At 35.3% G+C, this 13,664-nt stretch overlaps 1 protein-coding gene across 1 annotated transcript in view; it reads left to right on the forward strand.

The window, feature by feature from the left end:
* Positions 1-13,664, forward strand: part of Dscam4 (Down syndrome cell adhesion molecule 4) — a 273,148-nt gene that overhangs the window by 230,842 nt on the left and 28,642 nt on the right. The window contains exons 11-12 of the mRNA XM_073086430.1: positions 7,474-7,618; positions 8,540-8,802. Of these exons, the coding sequence (XP_072942531.1) occupies positions 7,474-7,618; positions 8,540-8,802 (408 nt within the window). The remainder of the gene's footprint in view (positions 1-7,473; positions 7,619-8,539; positions 8,803-13,664) is intronic.

Genomic DNA, 13,664 nt, shown 5'->3' on the forward strand with positions numbered 1-13,664 from the left:
GGAGTTAACACAAAGGGTTTTTCCACCTTCAGTTTTTCCGCAATTGGTTACCAATACGAAATATGGGGACAATATAATTCCGAAAATTATATTGTGTATGTCAATAAATAGTGTATAATATTATCTATTTAGTCTTGAGCAGTAAAATGTTAACATAACTAAATTAACTAAAGCTGTTTTGTATCTTTTTTTGCAATTTGTCCATTACAAGGCATGAAATAAAATATTACTTTCAAAATGATATTGAATATACTCATTATCAGTCGTTCGTGGAAAATCGTAAAAATTACAAGCCAAATGTACTCAGAATCATTTTTTTCGCAATTTATCCGATAAAATACGACAACATCCATTGAAAACAGGTTATTGACAGGTTATTCGAACGTTCGCTTTTTCAATGTATAGAAATATTAAAATTATATTTTTCTATCTTTATACACAACCACAAATCACAATTCGAAATCATCGAATTAATTTATAGAGACTACATACATCATCAACCCATTACTATCCCACTGCTGGGAACCGGTCTCCTCTCTAAATGAGAAGGGTTAAGCCATAGTCCACCGCACTGGCCAAGTGCGTATTGGTAGACTTCACATATCTTTGGAAACATTTTTTTTAGATTTTCAGGTATTCAAGTTTCCTCGCGATTTTTTCCTTTACAGTTTAAGCAATTGATAATTAATTTCTAATACGCGCATAAATTTAAAAAATTAGAAGTGGGCCTTGGATTTGAAACTCAGACCCTTCGATCAAGAGGCTGAGTTTCATAACCACTAGGCTATCACTGCTACAACTATTTATACAAAGGCTACATTATTATATGGATGATAATTGCAAATGTACATTAAACGTACTGTTTCTGTCGATGGCAGAACAAACAGCAACCCCTGGCCTACTTCTGAGCTCATACAATATTAACGCGTTCCTAACGGTGCCAGGTAGAAACCTCCCGAGGGTTCGGTAGGAAACTGGCTTGCTTAGGTAGTTAATAATACTAGACATTCATTCGCAGAAGTCTATGTTCTCATGGTAGGTTAGATCTTCGAAAAATGGTTACTGTCCAACTGCAGGGTGGGTCTTCTGAGTGAATGGATTTTATGCCCTAGTCTACGACTCTAACATAGTATCAAATAGTAGACTTTACACACCTTTAACTTTAGGAACATTTCATTTTAAAAATTCTCCATGTTTCAAAATAAGCTTTCCTCATAATGTTTTTCTTTTACGTTTTTACAAGGATATATAAATCACCTTAAAGAATCACTGATAATTCAATATTCAGGCTTAATAACGAAATCCCCATGTATTTACATACATGAAATAAGCTAAAAACATTCTGTAGAAAATCATATATGAGATTTCCTGAACAATAGCAATTTTATTATAAGACAAGTTCAAAATGAAACAGTCTAAACAAAGGATGTCGTATGAACTTTTCCACTTACATCCGGTGTCAGGCCGCGTCTGACTCGGGCATAAACAAAAGTTTTGACAGGGAGCTACGAAACGCAGCTTATTTGCGAAGTATCACAAGATATGAAATATATATTACGTTCACTGCTACGCGCACATTTGTAGATAATAATCGGGTTCAGGTCTCTGTCATATTCTGGATTTCTTAAATAGTGACATCTTTAACTCCTTAAAAGCCGCAATCATAAGCTAACATGAAAAAACTTCCATATGTTGAGTCTAAAAAACATTGACAATGAAATCAAAGAAGAATGTTCTCTAAACTAGAGCAATTGTATTATAAGACAAGTTCAAAATGAAACAGTCTAAACAAAGAATGTCGTATGAACTTTTCCACTTACATCCGGTGTCAGGCCGCGTCTGACTCGGGCATAAACAAAAGTTTTGACAGGGAGCTACGAAACGCAGCTTATTTGCGAGGTACGATATGAAAAGATACCTTGTGTTCACTGCTAGCCACAAATCGGTAAATAATAATCGGATTCAAATCTTTATCATATTCAGGATTTCTTAATAACTGATATTTTTAACTCGTTAAAAAGCCGCAATGACAACTTAACATGAAATAAACTTCCATAATATGTTGAATCCAAAAAAACATTGACAATGACATCTTAAAACAGAGTTCCCTAAACAATAACAATTGTATGATAAGTAGCACTACCATGAGTTTACAAAAGTATTACTCGCTAGCGACTGCGTAAAATAAATGTATGAAAAATTGTACAGCGCCTCTGGTGGTTACTCGTAGAACTAAAATCCGTAGTGGCGTAACTCGATACGTATAAAACCTATCGAAATCAAATCGCTAGCGAATGTCATTATGATCTATTGCCATACAAATTCGGTCCCATGAGTCATTAATTTGACAGACGTTGTCAAGAAATACCGTAACGATAGTAGTTATGTTATTCACTAGCAAAATGACAATAGTTTTCTATTTACAATTTCTATAGTGGCGTTTCTATGCCAACTCATGGTAGTGCTAAAGGCAACAAAAGTTTTGACAGGGAGAACCGTCAGATCTTATTATGTTATATTATATAGCAAAGTTTGTAATTAAAACACTTCACATCCCGTTTATTACCGAATAACCTTTAGATTTAACAATCTATTATGTACACAAAAAAATATTTATCTTAAGATATAATTTAAGCTCCAGATTTGACTTAGCTAGTTTTTCCATACTAATCAACTTAACGCTAATCACTATTTATACTATTAGGTTGACATATCGTAGGTACTCTTCTAAAATGGTTTGTTAGTAAAATCTAACTTTAAATTGAACTGAATGTTAAAATTTAAGAACTAATATTATTAAGTAGCAAACATTGTTTAAATAGTAAGAAAAAGAAACCGTGTTTTCGATTTATTTTTAAAAGTATTGGTATTCCTTGTACTAGAATTTCAGGATTATGTACAGAACTTGACGCCCATATAAATCTTAATCCTCTTGTCTGCGATGTGAACAACCACGGTTATTCTTAATATAGAACTTGGCTCACATTTTCAAATGTATGTTTTTGGGATCTCATTTATTTCTTGAGAAAAGTTTCCGATAAAAGACCTGCGTCATATCCCATTTAACTTAGATAATAGCTTACTCGGTGGAGCCTAACCGCTTTTAATTATCAAAGTTCTTATAAAAAATAATTGAGATAAAACCAGTTTATTAATTCTTATTTTGGATTTACATTTGCTTAATTTGAACTTAATAAAGTAAGAAGCCTACATAACATCATTTATTTCATATTCTATTACGGAAAATGTTTCAGTAACAGTTATATTTTAATTAATGTTGGTTTTCTTATCTAGTACTATTTCTTTGTTCCACAATTACTTTAATTAATTCATTTTCTATCGCACGGCATTATAATTTTACAAAACTTTATAATTAAATGCATTTCATGTATTTTCTATGAACTCAACATTGTCATCCAAACATACATCTACTCTAGGAATATACAATCAAGCCGAGAAAATTAAACTCTGAACAAAATTGTGCATAATAGAAATATTTTCCTTATCCATATGGCTACGTAATAATTTGTCACCGCAGGACAGTGCGTAATACTCAGCTTACCACGTTACGCGTAATATTCGCGACATTTATGCACTCTCGTTTCCGACTTCTTCATAAAATATTTAAAAGTCCATTTTTAAGCGCGGATTCGCTGCAAGCTATTAGAGTCAGCTCTTCAGCTCAAACAAAGAGCTTCAGTGACGTAGGAACGGGTGCCGCGGGCGCTCCCGGCCTCTGCACTAAATACTAAACCTTGCATTTTCCTATTAAGATCCTATCTCGTGTACGGTAAGGTCGCTTTTACACGTTGCCACGGTGAAATATAAGTCGCTTTGTCTCATTATTAATTCCCTGCTATTTGGTGTCGCTCCTCTTCAGGGACGGTAAGAAGGGCTGTCGCCGTGCACGCGTTAGCTATCGGAATATAGAAAACCTTATTATGTTGGGCTTAATTATGCGTGTGCACTGAGTTGCAACGTTTTGGATTTTAAAGTTCTTTTGACTACTTTTATAGGGAAGGATTTTTGGACAGACTCAATTGTAATAAAAGCGAAGGCTTTATTTAGAATAATAAGTGGAATCTTATGAATTCTCATGATGATTATTATGATGCTGATTATGATTAAAATCCTAGAGTTTACTTCACCAGCCTGATCAATGACAATCGGTTACATTACGATTGACTATATGATAGAACAATGGAACCCTTCGTGACTCATCTGCGGCGGCATTGGTACCAAACTTATAACACACTCGCAACCTGTTAATTAAGCGCTGATGCATTTTAGTGCGAAGAATGTGGCAACGCAAATACACTTACATGAAACATTCTAACTTAGTCTTCAGGGGAGCTATCCCTGAAGACTGAGATAAAAGGTCTGTAGCCGAAATCACGTAGAAGTCCCTTTCAAAGTTGATGATAAATGTCCATACGCGGTAGTGACATACCATAATATGATCTGCAGACCTATTCACTTCAACGTCAAACAAAAACCACCAGAAAAATGGAAGTCGTCAAAGATTCCCGCTCTTTGGCAGCACCCGTATCTCTTGAATGCGGGGCGGTCATTTTTGCGGGCACGCTCCCAAATTGCAATCTATAAAGTTGTTGAATGGTTGGGTCTCCGGCGCAAGTGTGCGAGACAACCTCGCCCAATAAATTATGCAAGTGGTTGACCCTCTGTTAACAGGCATCATTTGTTCCAGCCGCAGCTTAGCTATAGAAATGAACCGATAAACCGTAATATATAGCTACTGTTTCGAACTCCGAAAATTATGTATCCTGAAACACTGATAATTGGACCTAACTTGTAGTTGATACATATTTGGCTATTGCTAGTTGTAATATTGCAGATGTTTAGTTATATTAGCTATAATTAAAGTGGTATAATTACTCACGACATCTTTGTCGCCAAGTCTAACAACAAGAGAATCTTTACACAATTTTTCGGGTTATATCTTGCAATGATGGTGTAAGAAGTATTATTTGCTTATTATAGTGATGTGAAATAACAATTACAGTTTTAGATACTGATCTTAGAGCAATGTACTCGTACCTGTGATCAATCCTAGGCTATTATAATAATACGCATGTAAAATAATAATCACAACGATATACTCGTATTTATAGATGCGTCTCACAGTGCTTTATGTATCTACTTCATAGTCAGAAAATTAAAACTAAAGTTTGATTTATATCCAAGCCACGAACAACGTTATTCATTATTAACAAGTTATTTGTAAAGTTTTATTATAATATATTACAGCAATTTGTACGTGTAAGAACTTAACTGATTTATAACACAGATAAATCGTAAATCTGTCCACGCCCAGCGTTCTAGGATCCAATGGCTTTTGATAAACCACTATTTATGATCCAAACCTACCCTTATTCATAATTAATGTTCTAGAAACAATAAACCCACAACAGGAAAGTATAAGCAAAATTATAACTATGGGTTTGTTGAACAAATGCCGCAATTTATCGCGGGCTCGACTGCGGGATCACTCCTGCCTCTTTTGTACTACATTTAAATAATAACTTAAACGTAAAAGCCTTCGGTTCACTGCGATATATTCAATGGGAGGCTTCATCGTTAATTTAATAATAAGAACAAAATATGTATTGTGGTTCAACTCAACTAAATAGCCTTTAATGAAAAGAGGTACCCCGATTGTTATACCTTTATTCTTACATAAAAGGCTTGATGGATTAATTGTTCAAAGGAATTAGAATCAGTTACATAATAAGATACGACCGGAAGCCGCGCAAAAGAGGCAACGAGATTTTAGGAACTTGGGGATTCTGTTTAAACAAAGAGCATTTAAATACCTTTGAGCGTTAATTTTAAAAATGTACGCGGGAATTCATTCAAATATTTCTGAACATTTTATAGCAATAAGCGCAGTCAATGCGTTGATCATCTACACGATATAAAGGCTGTTCAAAGTAATTATCCATTTCACTCGGACAAAGGGTTTATTAAAAAGTAAAAAGAAGCACATCAAAGCTTTGTGTAGGCAAAACTGTTAATCACCTAGATAGTGGGGTAAAAAATATTCAATCAACCGAGTTCGAGGCGTGCCGCCGGCCCGCAGCCCCGGATTTGTGCTTCGATACCGCTATAATACCGAAACTTACTACTTACCCTCCAGCCTAGTCTGCGCTCAATTTAAAATGTGTCTGTGCTACATTGTTTATTTAAAAAATATATATTAAATTGCATTAAAAGCATGCACTCCACCTCTATCGGCCATCTAGACGCACAGATTGCCAAACTCCAGCCTAGACAATCAATCCCAAATAGTATTAAGGTCATTTCTCGACCACTACTTTAGAGGGTTGAGATGAAATAGTGAACAACAGCTTTCTAAGAAGAACAAAAGCAATTTTCAAGACTGCTATTAAAATAGGTGTGGCATTGGTACCTTCCGACCCATGTAAGATTCATCATCAACCCATTATTGTCCCACTGCTGGGCACGGGTCTCCTCTCAGAATAAGAAGGATTTGGCCATAGTCCACCGCGCTGGCTAAGTGCGTATTGGTAGACTTCACATACCTTTGAGATTTTTTTCCATAAATCTCTCAGGTGATGTTTTCCTTCACCGTTTAAGCAAGTGATAATTAATTTCTAATACGCACGCATGTAGGTTTATCTTTGTATAATCAATGCAACTATTTCGTACAGGAAAACTGTTAATCGCCACGATAGTGGGGTAAAAAATATTCAATCGGCCGAGTTGGAGGCGTGCCGCCGGACCGCTGCTCCGGATTTGCGTCCGCCCAATGCTTTAATACCGACACGAACTACTTACCCCGAAGCTTAGTCTTTGCACAATTTAAACTCGATCTGCCCTACTTTGCGGAAATAGCTCTTTACTGATGTATTTTTTAGATTTGCGCCTACATTTGTTACTGCTTCGTCGTCGTAAATGATCGATTATATTTTATTAGCCGGACTGTTTCCTAGCTAATTCTTGCTTGCTCTACTTTGGTCTTTTACTACACTAAATATCTATACCACCACAGTAAAACAGGTATTTTAATAATATTATAATATATTTACATAAATTGATTCAACTACTTACGTAAATACTTAGTTGATAAGTATTTTTTTTAATATGGGAGTAGCAGACGAGCATGCAGTCCACCTGATGGTAAGTGGCTACTGCCGCCCATGGACATCTGTAATCAAGCCCAAATAGGATTATATATTCCTACCTGGAGTCGGCCACAGGTGCGCCGCTACCCCTGAGGACTAACCTGGAACACCTCGGAAAATTATGTCTACCTCATACCATCCCTTCAAACCAGAACACAGCAGCCCTCAACGCTGCTGTTATGAGGCAGAAATAGGTGTGGCGGTGGTGCCACCGGAGTCGAACCACAAGTGTTCACCACCTTCAAGTATCTCCGGAGAGTGTAAATATGCCAGAAACATATCGTTTAAATATCAAATTGTTTTATAGAATCTAAACCGGAGCTGGTATACTGGTTTTCGGAGCAAACTCTGCAGCCGGGGCCGAGTGTGTCCCTCAAGTGTGTGGCAATGGGCCATCCACCGCCACAATTCACGTGGCTACTCGACGGATTTCCTATTCCTACTAACTCCAGGTAATGTAATCTGAATATATTTATAGTATATTTTGTGAACTATTCGACATTTCCTAGATTGCTGCTTGGGATTGGGAGTAGGTACTCCTATGTGTTTAATTTACCTAATTTTTGTCATTGAACAATTAATGTACCGATGTGAAAAATTTACAGTTGACCACTAAAAGTGGTTGGAAAAACTATGTCCTAAATAGCAATATATGGCGATTGTTGTAGATATAGTACCTACATGCCGTATACCTAATTACATCTTCTTTAATTGTTTATTCATTTCAGTAGAGCTAACCCGTTTCCTATCTCTAGATATACCGTTCAAAACGGAACAAACACATTTGCATTTTTTTGCATTTGCCATGCTAATGCAATCTGATTAAATATCGGAGAAAGGTCTAATTTAAATCGTAACAAAATTGAGCACTACATAACAAATTATTAGCTTTTGTTATTAGAAATACGCTCATATCTAAGCTGACCTCAGCATCAATGAGCAATTACGCAGCTGAACGATAGAAATTCTAGATACTAGAATATTTTCTAGAAAATAGGCTACGAGGGCAACCGTAATTGTCATTGTACTCTTTATTATCCACGCTTCTGGCGAAACAAAATGAGATGGAAATTTTAAACAAAAACTGTGCAAAAAAGTTGATAAATGTGAAATTTTAACTTTTAAATTCATGTAAAAACGTTGATATCATCAATTAACATTTATTCTACAGTAGGTCTATTACTATTTAACAGTAGTACAGTCCGCGTCAAACTGCTAGTCCGCTCTGATGTTGTTGTTAGCAGGTGTGGTATACAATTTTCTATTTCTATATTCAGAGCGGACTAGCAGTTTTACGCGGACTATAACATATTTCTAATAAATATTTAGGTATTACATACTTAACATAATAATCAAACGTAATTTTCATTCAGGTTTGTTGTTGGCCAACACGTGACGTTGCAAGATGACGTGGTCAGCCATCTTAACATCAGCAGAGTAACAGAACAAGATGGCGGCGAATACGCGTGTGTTGCCAGCAACACGGCGGGGAAGGCCGTCCACGCGGCGAGGGTTAATGTGTATGGGTTGCCATTTATAAGAGAAATGCCCAAAGTGACAGCTGTGGCTGGCAGCGATCTAAATATTAAATGCCCAGTCGCTGGCTACCCCATCGAAGCTATAACGTGGGAACGAGGTGAGTGTTAAAACATTTTTAGAAAATTTTGATTACTTATAAACATTCCGTTGTTATGATTCCAAATTATATAAGGACTTTAACTGTGGATAGGATATCTCCGAGATTATAGTCGTGCCAATTTCATTTATTATTTCAATTATTTTTGTATTAGTATAGAGACAGAACTTGGATTAGCGTTGAAACAAAGCTTGGGGTCTGGGATTCTTTGAGTCTGATATTTTCATACTTCTATACATTTTTGTTAAACCAATTTTACTAGTTATTATTATTTCTTTTTTGTTTAAAAGTTACACCACCTACAAATTCACTATAGTACGAGACATAAGCCCAAGATAATTTCATACGAATCTCCCACAACTACATTTGATTATATCTATATCTACTCTGGATTATTCGAGCGAAACTTAATAAGATTTTAACCTAAATTTGAAAAACGCTGACTCAACACCCCGGGAGCCAATTTGAGCGTCTTATTTAATAGTAAAAAATTGACATGATTTCCGCGCCTACATTACGCGACGAAATTGAATTGCCTCCACGTTGCTTCTTCAGACATCTTATTTTTATTTTCACCTCAGAACCTTCCAGACCTCATTTTCTTATCGCGAATCATTTTTAAGGCGAACAAAAATATAAATAACTAGTTTTATCCTAACTTTGTACTTGAAATGTTAGGTAGGTATAAATAATTCTATTTCGTTAATAGGTATCCTATTTGGGATGGAGCATACTTAAACAATAAAAACTATATGGTTTCTGAACTATGAACTAAAACTTATTAGCGAATCTGTTCGTCTGAAAACATAAAATACATTTAAATAAAACGTTCCCATGTATTACAATTAGGTTTTAGTTCACAGAGTCGATTTTAATTAAAATTCTTTTTATAATTTCACTTTCTAAGCAAAAGAAACATTATTATTAAACGTATTAAGCTTAAGGACTCTGCAAAGCAACTTATTGGAGCAACAGGTCGTCTAGTACCTAGCGAAGACATGACGTAGCTAACTTTTTTGCGAAGTTTTACGTTACCTTGTTAGACTACGTCATTTATTGGCATTGCACTTTTGCTTATCATCCTAGCAAATACTGATTTTGGTTCATCATCAACCCATTATTGTCCCACTGCTCGGCACGGGTCTGCTCTCATAATGAGAAGGATTAGGACATAGACCTCCCCGCTGGCGTAGTGGCACCTAGTGGTAGGTCACATACCTTTGAGTTTTCCTTCCTAGCTTTTAACTATTTCTAACTATGACATAAAGAATTACCTACATGCATACATATTTATAAAAAACAAGAAGCGAAATCTTGATTCTCATATCTGCCATTGTAATTTTAACACTTCACTTAAATAGCTACTTAAATAATTAAAATTGTTCGTCATCACTATTTCATACATAAAGAGTTCTCTATGATGATCATCCCTTAATTAATCCATGCATTGTTCTCAAAGATTTTTTAAATAATGCAATACATGTTTAAATTCTCCGCCTTCACCCAACATGCAAATGAGGGTCGATGCTCACGTAAAATACATGCACGTAGAATATTCCTAACACGATAATGCAACGTGAAGTCCACCGTAAAGTAAATTACACGAAATTATTCTGCATCTAAATTGTGCATAACTAGAGGTTTGGAGTAAGCTACAAAAGTTCTATCTACATTATCACGGTACAAAATATGTTTATCTTAATATTAAAATTTATATTTTTATTTGTTAAATAAATTATGAATAAAAATATTAATCTCTATTTCTTAATATATGTATTCAGTTTGAATTGCTGAAAAAATAGAGAACCTACATAAAAGATTATTTCAATATATTTTTTCATTTTATCAGTTTAATGTGTAATAATATTCCCACGACCTAACTCGTGAATATTAATAAAATTTCACTTCAGTGCCTACAGAGAAGTTAAAATTAAAAAGGGTACTTATTAATTTTCTTTTCCAATCTTATTGTGTTAAATTGGGTATAAAACAATTAACAGTTATGGAACATACAGCTATAATAAAAGTCTGTTTCCATTTACATACAAATACCGGTGTATTAACATTAGGTTTTATAAAATATTATAACATCTATATACAATTTTGTAATAAAATTAATGCACACATTGTCTCGGCATATTATGCATTCTGTAGTTGCAAGCTGCATAAAAATCGAGTTAATTCATGTATGCAGGACCGGCTTCGTAATAAAGGCACGACCTTACGCGTCGTGATGGAGAAAATTGTTCTCCATATTATAATAGTTATATTTTCCTCTATTTAAGCTACAAATAAAGTTTTTTATATGTTTTACGTTTTAATTTATACGTCTATGTTAATTATCGTATTTCACGCATAATATTTTATTAGGTTTTACAGGTGGTAGAAATATTTTTTTCCGAGGCATTCCAACTTAGTCTTTAGGGGTAGCCGCGCATTTGTGTCTGACCTAAGTTAGGAATGTAATCATATCTGGGGTTGATTACAAATGCCAATACTCCTATATTATTCTCGCCAAGTACTCCTATATTATTAAAAAAAAAGATCTAGTAATATACTTGAGTTGAAATATTTACGAATCATTATTGACAATATTCTAAATTAGAATGAAATCCTAGGACAATTACAACAATACATAGCAGCCAGCCATTCAGGCATTCGCCTGCACAAAGCAATATATAAAGAAAAATATCCCGTAATAAATCAGGGTAATTGCGTTAGACTTTTATGCAGGTATTCTTTGAACAACGTTAATAATGGCTCGACAGTAAAATTGTGTAGTGACCGCACAGAAAATTGCGCTCCGTAATCTAATAAACTGGATACTTCCGCGCCATCCAATTAGGAACTTGTTAAAATTATTCTTTTCTAATTTTTCCACGGTTAAGTTCATAATCGCGAGGAACGTGGCTGGTTTAAATGCAAATCGTTAAAAGTTTTCACTTGTAAGTACACCTCTTGTGGAAATGAAAGTTGATTTTCTATTTGTTAACGAACTAGAGCTTGTACCCTTATTTGGTAAGTTGCGAAATAAATATATACGTATTTTTTTCCTTTTGAATCATTTAAATAAACGTATCGGTTTAATGCCTTTTGTCACGCGGTCTTAGGACCGCGTGCGTAACTCTCCCGCATGCGTGACTTAACCAGCTGCAGGCTCTTCGCTGAGCGCGCGTATTACAGCAAAATTGCCACGCATGCGGTCCAAACCCGTACGTGGGCACAAACCTAGTTGATAGTATAATATTTAGGATATTAGAAATGACTATTGTTTTAAAATTTCAGGTGAGAATTATAACTATATTTATGTGAGGACTAATCGGCTTCTCACACTAGGATTGTGGAGTTCGAATTCTAAACATCGCTAATAGCTTCCCTCCGTTGTACTCCCTCCTTACAAAAGGGAATGCAATTTAAAAACTACAAGCAAAAGTTTCCACAAATATAATGAAAAAGACCACACAATCCACGTAAATGCATAATGTAAATTGAAAGGTCCTAGTACTAAATCCATTCTTTTCTTTTTTCAACCATAAAGCGAATCACTCAAACGCTTTTATTTCCACCCACTACATCAAAGGACATAAAGAAAATGTTGGACCGTGAAATCCTTACCTCGTTTAACAGAATTACTGGTAAGATCAAATTAAGACTCGGCGGTCACTCCCTCGTAATTTTCCTCCCCCCGACCCTTGTCACCGGCGTTTTGTCTTTTTCATAGAGAACTTATTACGCTGACCTCAAGTTTTAAGAGATATAAAAGGTGAACGCCTTCAGATTTTTCTCTAGAATTTTTAAATCACATTTAAACGTATAGTAACCAAATTATTTCTGTTGGATGTTAAAAATATAGCGTAAAGGTACAGAAGTGGGCATACAAGACATTGATCGTTATACGAGTAGTGGCTGCTTTAGTCCAGAAATAGCTGCTACTAGCGCTTAGTTGTGCTTGGTGTCTAAGACTAGCTTTGGAAAATCAATCAACTGTCATTCGCTGATGCTATAACTACCTTCTTTGGTAGTCATAATACGTATGACTAATTACTTTTTTTTTTTTTTTTTTTTTTTTTTTTTAATAATATGAGAGTAGCAGACGAGCATGCAGTCCACCTGATGGTAAGTGGCTACTGCCGCCCATGGACATCTGTAATCAACCCCAGATAGGATTAGATATTCCTACCTGAGGTCGGCCACAGATGCGCCGCTACCCCTGAGGACTAAGCTGGAACGCCTCGGAAAAGTCTATCTCCCTTACCACACCCTTCAAACCGGAACACAGCAGCGCCTAATATTGCTGTTATTAGGTAGAAATAGGTGTGGCGGTGGTGCCACCGGAGTCGAACCACAAAGGGTTCTACCACCTTCAAAAATCAAAATCTTTTTATGCCATAACAGGGGTCACATCATGTTAAATATTTAAGTAACTTTTAGATGTTACATATTATACATAACACAAATAAAATCAAAACACATCAAAATAGCAAGAAAATAAAAACATGAATCTCATTTCGTTGGTATTTCTAGACGTATTTAATTCTGGATTTTGCCGTTTTATTTTAGGAAAATTATTCCTTTTTCAAATTAAATGTCCTGGCACTGCTCTCCGCGAAACTTTGAAACGTTAGCCGACTGGTGAAATTTTTATTTAGCGCCGCTTCTCTAGGGACACGGAAAAAGTATCGATACTTTGTGGTATCGAGCACTTTTCCTTTCGATACCGATTATTTTGTACTGGATACTTTTATTCAATAAGTACTTTTGGTAGGTATCGTATTGAATACATTTTAGAAATTACCTATTTAAAACATCACCGTTTAGGGCTGCTTCGGCTATACCATCTCGTTCAATCATTTCGAAATCTA

This window comes from Epargyreus clarus, unplaced genomic scaffold, assembly GCF_041222505.1.
Source record: "Epargyreus clarus isolate Ecla_fem2 unplaced genomic scaffold, WU_Ecla_fem_2.2 ptg000024l, whole genome shotgun sequence".
Taxonomy (NCBI): Eukaryota; Metazoa; Arthropoda; class Insecta; order Lepidoptera; family Hesperiidae; genus Epargyreus; species Epargyreus clarus.